This window comes from Phoenix dactylifera, chromosome 18, assembly GCF_051530095.1.
Source record: "Phoenix dactylifera cultivar Ajwa chromosome 18, Ajwa_hap1_PhDact_Kaust_v1.1, whole genome shotgun sequence".
In the NCBI taxonomy this organism is placed as follows: Eukaryota; Viridiplantae; Streptophyta; class Magnoliopsida; order Arecales; family Arecaceae; genus Phoenix; species Phoenix dactylifera.
Genome location: NC_143207.1, coordinates 13,606,419 through 13,615,165, shown reverse-complemented (window position 1 = coordinate 13,615,165; position 8,747 = coordinate 13,606,419). Strand labels below are relative to the sequence as shown.

The window sequence follows — 8,747 nt, the reverse complement described above, 5'->3', positions numbered from 1 at the left end:
GAGTCAGGGTCTAGGTCCGATTCCCTGAGGTTTTATCCTCGTTTGGGGCTTCTCACGGAATTATCTCCAGAATCCATTCGATGGATATTCGGAGATTTATCGGAATAGAGTGTTTATCTTTCAAATCTGATAGTTAATAATGCATGAAAATTTTAGCATAATTGTTTAAACGATTCCGGCATAATCTTATGTGTTCTTAAGGTGCTGATTTCTAGATTTGATCTTGCAAGCATGCATGAATTAAATTGTTTGATTCGGTTTTTCCGCTGTGTTTTAAAACTGAAAAAAGAACTATGTATGGCTTGATCCCTCTTATGAAGGGGTACGTAGGCAACCCGATCAAGTTCAGCCATGGTTTAAAAAAAAAAAATAGCATGCTTAATACCGAAGAATCTAGGATTCACAAAAAAAAAAATCAAACTTGATTTGGATTAGATTGAGTAAATCTTGATTTCAGATCATTTTAGATGTACATTGAATTAGGGTTGTGAAATCCAAATCCAACTTTACTTAATTGTAGCCTTTATCCGTAACTGCATAGGTTGGTCTACTAATTAAATTAAAATAGTTATCTGCCTATGATACGTATTATAATAAACAGAAAAAATATAGTTTGGAAGTGGGAACCCCAGTTGAGCAAAGTCTACTCGTCCAGTCGTCCTCTTGCTTTCCCCAACCCTAAATTGCTGGGCGTTTCCGGCGAGCGTCTAATCGTCTCCTCACCCTTTCCAAATCTATTCACCGAGCGGAGCCCATCGATCATCGACAACACTTCCGATCGTTCATTGATTCGTTAGAGAATGGCCGGGTACTTCTTTCTCTCTTGATTGTTTTGTCTTCTAGGTTCTCTTTCTGTTTTTCTCTGATTTCGCCGTTAAAGATTTCTTCTTTTTTTTTCGCTTACTATTCCGTGGTAATCGGTGAATTGCACTTTCTTGGGTTCTGTTTTTGGAATTAGATTTCAAAAATATCAAAGGATTCGTTTGTTTTTTCTTTTTAATTACTCAGCAATGATCTAAAATGTTCCCTCGTGATGTTTGGATTTGGGACATAAACTTCTGTTCCCCATCCCTCTCTCCTTCTTAAAAAAAAAAAAGTCCAGGTTTTCGACATTGGTGGAATGGTATACTACTATGCCGCCTGATACAGAAGGATGGAAGATGGGATTTTACCCTAGAAACTTATATCTTTCTTATATAGATAGTTTTAGTTATTAATATGGTGACAGGAACATATATTTGAATATTTAAACTGCGTATTTCAGTAACCTAAGCAAGTTCAACATCCCAAATCATCTAAAGCTAGCATACTTGATGTTGACGGACATGTTTTGATATATGTTCTACTACATGCTCTAATTCATACTGTGGAACAATGAAAAGGTTTCTGGTTTTGAGAAAACTAAATACACCATCTTTATTAAAACATTAGATGCACACTGTTATACGATGTCTTAAAGATGCAATGCTACCGCTGGTGTAACATAATGTGGTGGCATCTGATGATGTTACTTGGCAAATGTAGAGTTTGGTTTGATGCGAGGACTGTTGTGCCGGTACTAAACCCCGAACCGATTGCTCGGCGGCATGGGTCGGTATGGCCCCGTGCCAGGCCTGTACCTATGTAGTAGAAGAGGCGGGAGAGAGGGAGAATGGAAGAGAGGAAAAAAGAGACAGAAAGGGGAGGCCAATGGAGGCCGGCGGAGAGCCAGGAGGGGGTCGGGGAGCTGCCGCATGGAGGAGGTGAAGGCCAGAGAGCCGCCGCACAGAGGAGACGGAAGAAAGGCTCTGCCTCCGGTCTCTTGTTTTGAACTCCTCCGCATGACGGCTCTCCGGTCTCCACCGACCTCCACCTTCCTCTCTCTTCCTTCGTCTCCCTCTCCCTCCCTCCCCCGCTCTCTCTATTTCTTTTCCTCTTTTTTCTTCTTTCCCTCTATTACCCGTTCTCATTTTTGTTGCCGGAACTATCTTGGTCCGCCGTCGGTACGACTTGAGATACCCCGAACCTGGCAGTTTGGGATGGTTTTGTCGACCATAGTGATGGGGATATTAGAGCCCCTCATTCAGATGATGGAATCAATTTGTTGCTTTTGTTATTGGTCGAGTCAATTTGGTTTGTTTTATTTTAGTCAAGTCAATTGGGTTAGCTGTTGAGTCAAGTGATTTGATCAATTGATCATTGTAAGACCTAATTATAAAAGTCCAATTTTGGGTGTGATCAATTGGTTTAATGGTTTAATGTTAGTAAGGTTTAATTTGGTATGTAATCAATTAATTGATTTAGTCAATTAATTGAAGGGTCCAAATTCGGTTAGTTGTTAATTGTTTGACTTGGTCAATTCATGATGTAAGGCCTATATAAAGGCTACCCAGCTCATGAATTAGGGGAATTGAATGATTGAATGAAAACCTAGCCTTCTTTCTTCTTCTTCTTTTTCTTCTTCCTCCTCCTCTTCTCTTCTTCCTGCATCTCTATAACCTCTTCTTCCTCCTCCTTTCCTTCTTCCTCTTTCTTTCTTCTCCCTACAGTGGTCCTTCATCACATGGTTTCATGCATATTGGATATGTAGGATTGGCATGAACCTTGTGAGTGTTCTTTTCATTCCTTGAAAGAAGCCTTAGATTGCTATGGACAGACAAGATCTCTGGCTCTTTGAGATGCCGATTTGTCCCTCTTAAGATTCTTTATCATCGATTATGTGCTCCAATTTCTTTCACAACATGAAAAAGAGGTAGGTTGACAAAGCAATTTCCATGTCATACTTCTCAAGCTTAAAACATATTCACATCTTTCAAAAGATAAAAAGTAAAGCAAAGTGAAGCATTTATGAGTTACTAATATATAAAATTATGAAATGGTAGCATTGCCTTATCAGCCAATTGTTCTAACATGGAAGCATGAAGTCCATGGTTAGCCCACCATGATTGTGGAGGAGAAGAATATCTATCACGCATCACATCCCATTGTCCAAAATAATATTCATATTTTGCAAATTCTCCATATTCATTTTGTACTTGTTCCAGATATAATTCACTTGGAAATAATTGTCTAAAGGCTGCATTTTGACCACTTGAAATCTCTACATCATGGTGATGAGGCACCCAGCTACGTCCCTTAAGCAACCTTCTTCACTATGATGCAAGGGGTGCAAACAATGTGCAAGGCAATGAAGTGGATTTATGCTCTGTCTATTTCTCCACTAGAATTTCATGGGCCTCACATACAAGGTCCTTTCATCATTTATTAGATTCTTTCCTCCATATTTTGTGTATATCATCATGAACCTCTTCTATCATTTTGTTCCATTTTTCTTATATACAGTGTAGGTTCATCGGTATGGGCTTCTCTCAGCAAATTGAGAATTGGATTGCTAAATGAGAGCAAAAAAAAATCAATTTTTGCTCACCATTCATTGAACAACATTTTAGGTCCTATTCCAGCAACCTTTTCCAATCTTCTTGCTTATATTCTTCATCTCTCCTGATGCGTCAGTTGCTCTCAAAAGCTGTTAATGATGCTGAAATAAAATTTAGGATTTTTGAATGTACACCTTATAAATATCGAATCTTGCATGGATATCCTTTCAAAAGCACTATTTGTGGGTATACCCTTCAGAACCCTTTTCTATTGCACATGTGCACTTGTCATCGCAGTCTGCTGGTCTTAAATAGGGTTTAACTGAATTCAAGTCTATCTAGTCTGGTAATTTGACTGAGTTTGCCCTTGGTTAAAATGTTGTGCACTGAACTTTTTATTGCTTGGTTTGTGGTCATTTAAGTCTTTTTATTGTTAAATGACTAGTTTCTGCATGGCCAGCTAAGGGCGGAAGTGCAAATAGAAAGGATTCTAAAGGGTATAACCGCAAATAGTGTTTTTGGAAGGTTATCCATGCAAAATTGGATATTTGTAATAGTTTGGATGCAAAAAACCCAGAAAGATTTTATTGTTGGATAAGTCTAACGATCGCTCACAAGTGATGCGCCCAAGGTTCGCCGTACCGACGTATCGGTGCTGTTCGGTGAACCAAGCCGAACCGGTACCATACCGAAAATGCCACAGTGCGTGGCACTTAGCGCATGGCTTTAGCCATGCGCTGTCTCTCGTGAAGAACACCTCGTACCGGTGCGAACTGACCGATACGGGTATGTATGGTGCGAACCGGCTCGGTTCGCACCGGTACGGCCATGAACTGATCGGTTTCTGATTTCAATAGCCGTACCGTACCAGTGTCTGTCGGCACCGATACCGGTCGGTTCTGCAGACCATGGATGCGCCTTTATGATTTTTTTCCCTCGGGGCATCTCAAATGTGTTGTTTATTCTTTTAGGGCATTTTTGTGAAACCATATTGGTCATGCTCTGGAGAAACTGGACAAATCTACTCTAGTCATCTAATTTTATGATATTAACTTTGTACTTATATCATTCATTTATGCATCACATGCAGACCATCATGGCTGATTGACAGTAGAAGAATTGCTACAAAGATAAAAAATGCATCTGAACCAGTGGATTCTAGCAGATACAAATGGATGAGTAACCCAACTAAGGCTTGCCCGAGGTGCAACCACATAATAGATAATAGCGATGTATGTTTTCATCTTTAGATCCTTGAATTCTTTATTAAAGGACAACTAAACATATTTTGTAAATCATTAATCATGTTTTATGCCATATATGTTATATAAAATAATGAGGCAAAGAGATGTAAGAATATAAATCTTATTGTAAAGTGTGACTGGTGGATTCTTTTTCTGTCAATGTGGATTTCCTTTTGGCAAGATTATTGCTGCTTTGTTCAGATACTTACAAAGAAACCAAGAAATAGTGAAATGAAATGCCAACTCTTTCATGCATGAAGATTTGTTAGATTAAAATTAAATATGATTGTTGAACATTTACTTCCCATTTACAATAATACTGCCACAATAATGTAATTTTTGTTTCTCTCTGTTTTTTGGACATGGTGTCTACATTTTGCAGTACAAAGCTTTTTAGTGATGAACTAGACAGATGATTTAGCCAGTTTACTGAAATTCCATGGAATACGCTTTGCATTTAGCTGGGTTTTGGATCAATATCCTTTTCAAAATGAGAGCTGAATCTTTCACTTATACATGCTTTTACTGATACTGTTTAGATTTTTAAAATAATTTCTGTTCACACCAGGTAGGGTTATTCAAACCATTGACATATTTGCTATTTACCCCTGCTTAAGGTCCTGTTTGGCATTGCTTTGGGAGGGCCAAAAAAAGCTTCTTGGCGGTGATTTTGAGGTTTTTGGTAAAAAATTATGAAATAGCTTTCTTTCTGGCTCCTCCAAAAGTCTTCTAGGCAAAAGCTCTAATTTGGAGCTTCTGGGTGAAAGCTCTACTCGAGACATGTTGGGAAGCTGTTTCATTTTAATGAAATTTTTGCAAGGACAAAAATACCCATGGCAATTCATCACAACAATATATTATAATATAATACAATTTAAAGCACTTGAGTTTCACATGTTAATTTGAGTTTCTACACAATGTGCAATTTCTTCCTTGACTATTGTCCTTCATAGACAGAATTACTCTCTAAACAGAGGAATAAAGAGGGTAATACCATATGCATTAAATCATCAGCTGACATAATCTCCAAGCTCTAGCTTATCCTTGCATTACTTTCTCAAGATACAGGTGGGAACTTTTATACTATGCAGCGACTTCTGATGTCTTGGGTTGTTGTAAACTAACCTGATAATATGCTTATATTATATTCATTGTAAAATAAAAATATATTTTTGCATGGAGGTTGGTCAGTGATGTCCCATTAATATATGGCTTTTTAAACCTGCCTGGCAAGCCATGCCTTTTAACAAGTTCAAAGAAACAATGACCTTCAAGATATGAAGCAAAACATACTATGCAACTTAGGTTACTTTTGGATCATTTGAAAATATAAACTAATGAAAACACCTTGTGTTCCCATCATCTTATAAAATTTTCATGTTCTATATTATCCTTCTATGATCAGGTTGTCCAGGAATGGCCCGGCTTACCTAGAGGGGTGAAATTTGATCCATCTGATCAAGAGTTGCTCTGGCATTTGCTGGCAAAAGTTGGAAAAGGGGATGCAAAACCTCATCCTTTCATCAATGAGTTCATTCCAACTGTTGAGGAAGATGATGGAATATGTTACACCCATCCTCAGAAACTACCAGGTAACCAGCAGAAAAACCACGCCTTAATCTGTTTGCTCGAACATATATTGCATTTTTTTACCTTGGAACTTTCATTTTTTTAGGAGTTAAGCAAGATGGAAGCATGTCCCACTTTTTCCATAGAACTTTCAAGGCATATACAACTGGTACTCGAAAGCGTCGAAAGATAAATAGTGATGACCTTGGGGATGTCCGCTGGCACAAGACTGGGAAGACCAAACCTGTAATAATTGATGGAAAACACCTAGGTTGTAAGAAAATAATGGTTCTGTATGTGAGCAGTGTAAAGGGTGAGAAATCTGAGAAGACAAATTGGGTAATGCACCAATACCACCTTGGCACAGGAGAGGACGAGAAGGATGGCGAGTATGTTGTCTCTAAAATATTCTATCAGCAGTCCAAGCCTGGTGATAAGAATGGACTAGACCCGACCCTGGAGATTATGAAAACTGTTGTTGCAGATGTAGACCTTGTAGCTGATCCTGAATCAGTTTCCTCTGAATGTCATGTTGGTAAGCAAGATCTTGTTCATAGCCCTGAGCAGACATCTGATCAGGTATTTATTATTCAAACTGTATTCCAACTTTGAAGTTAGTTTTTTAATACCAGCTTGATAATCTCTGCTATACATATGCAAAAGACATACCCGACTTCTGGATGAAAAATGCTATAGCAGTTAACCGACTTCTGGATGAAAAATGCAGGTAAAGATGTACCATGAGAACAGAGTTGAAGAACATAATGCACAACTTGAATGTGAAAAGTTTAATGATCAAGATAACCACCCAACTGAAGATACAAAATGGTGGGAGGGTGAATCGCAGTTTTTGTTAGATTCTCAGCAGCTAGCAGAAGGAATTGCAATTTGTGATGAGTTTCTTCAGAGTCAGTCATCATGTGGTGGGGATGAAGCAAAAAAGAGCAGACCTCGCTTATCAGATTATGCTCACATGGGTGTAGAGGACTTGAAAAAGGATTTAGAAGCATGCCAAAATCTGAGCAATAATGATCACACAAACATTGAACTCGATACACCCCCAGATTTTCGACTAAGCCAACTTGTAATTTAAATTTTGTTTCTTTGTCAATCTTTTTAACTGAAAAGCTTGTCAATTTTTTAATTGAGCCAATTCTCAAATCTCTCTTTGTAGGAGTTTGGATCCCAGGACAGCTTTCTGGCTTGGGGTGGGAGCAAACTTGCAGACTGACTGAAGTCATTGGTTTCTTCTACTTTGCCTGATGTATCAACAAGCAGCTGTAATTTTGTGAAGCAAATCCCAGATTGATTATGTGTTGTATTTTCTACTTTGCCTAATTTATTGAAACGCAGCTGCAAGCTTCGTAAATTTTGTCCCATTGGCATTGTATGTCACCTAGCAGTGCGTTTTGTAAAACAGCCAAACTGGCTTCTGTACATCATCTATCATGTAAACTGTGAGAACATCATCAGAACATGTTGTAACAAATCTTAAAGGCAATGACATATTTGAACACTATATGTTCAATAGAATGGAGGTGTGTTAAAAAGATCAAATGAGCTTCATTACATGGAAAGATTTTTAATGGTTTCCACTTATTCACCTAACTGATGTTGGGAGTGGCTGCAGGCTTCCCTTTAGCGTGAATGTACTGCTGTGGTTTCTTTTCTCTCTCTCTCTCTCTCTCTCTGCCTGCTACCTAGTTGCTGTTGTTTTTAGGGGGCACTTGGCTACATATCTTTAAATCATGGATTGCTCTATTGCTCAATATAGGATGTTACGTGAAATTTAAGTTTGGGTCGGTATAGGTCCTACACCAAAGTATATTGAGGTCTATTGATGTTTGTACATAAAATAAAATAAAAAAAAAGATTAAAGAGCTTATTCGGTGCTACACATCTTCATGCTGCTCATCTTAATTTATACTTTAATTTTGTGCACCAGCCTCCTGCATATCTTAATGCCACTCATTGGATCTTAAGATACTCGAAGGCCTTGCCATCTCAAAAGATTTTACTAACTTCAAATTTCAATTTAAGTCTTTTTGCCTATATGGATTTAGATCCCAATTGGGCTAGCTATGCCATGACTATGTATTTAATAGCTGGTTACTTTCTTTAGAAACAGTCCCATCTTATGGTTTACTGGGGGACAAAGCAATGCCTCTTGCCTTTCTACCAAAACAATATGCACAGGCTAATACCTTTGTGCAAACTTATATGGCTATAATACTTGCTTTTGGATCTTGATATTGCGACAGCCACTTGACCTTAGGCAGTACATCCAACTCGATATTTCGTGAAGGAACTAAATACATCAAATTGGACTGTCACAGTGTTCGAGAAAAATTATATAATAGTGTCAATATCACTTTCTTCATTACATCTCAACATCATTTTGCAAATATCAAGGAAATTTTGCAAGGCTCAGATTCACATAATAATGGGCAAGTTGGATTTTCCTACTTTGCACCCACTAATTTTAAGGAGGCAACTAAGTTAAGCATATATATATTGTCATCTCTCTATAATTATAAAATTCATTTTTATATTTGTATTCTCTATAATTATAGAATTT

General features: G+C 37.9%; 1 protein-coding gene and 1 pseudogene across 2 annotated transcripts; one reads left to right on the top strand and one right to left on the bottom strand.

The window, feature by feature from the left end:
• The first annotated feature begins 578 nt into the window (after positions 1–578).
• SOG1 (NAC (No Apical Meristem) domain transcriptional regulator superfamily protein) lies at positions 579–7,726 on the top strand. 2 transcript variants are annotated; one of them, XM_088714325.1, is made up of 7 exons: positions 2,833–3,227; positions 3,322–3,428; positions 4,447–4,588; positions 6,006–6,192; positions 6,276–6,748; positions 6,897–7,253; positions 7,344–7,726. In XM_088714325.1, the coding sequence occupies exons 3-7, from the start codon at positions 4,532–4,534 to the stop codon at positions 7,398–7,400; spliced, it is 1,131 nt and encodes a 376-aa protein (XP_088570451.1). In that variant the 5' UTR covers positions 2,833–3,227; positions 3,322–3,428; positions 4,447–4,531; the 3' UTR covers positions 7,401–7,726. The 2 variants fall into 2 exon arrangements, with proteins under 2 accessions (XP_008800750.3, XP_088570451.1); XM_008802528.4 differs by lacking the exons at positions 2,833–3,227; positions 3,322–3,428 and adding an exon at positions 579–808.
• On the bottom strand, positions 2,523–3,296 carry LOC148699512 (uncharacterized; annotated as a pseudogene).
• Positions 7,727–8,747: the final 1,021 nt, after the last annotated feature.

Excerpts from the sequence above, each read along its gene's own strand:
- SOG1 (XM_008802528.4), top strand. Across the intron at positions 6,749-6,896 it reads CTGAGCAGACATCTGATCAG|GTAAAGATGTACCATGAGAA; the intron begins GTATTTATTATT and ends TGAAAAATGCAG. Across the intron at positions 7,254-7,343 it reads ATTTTCGACTAAGCCAACTT|GAGTTTGGATCCCAGGACAG; the intron begins GTAATTTAAATT and ends CTCTCTTTGTAG.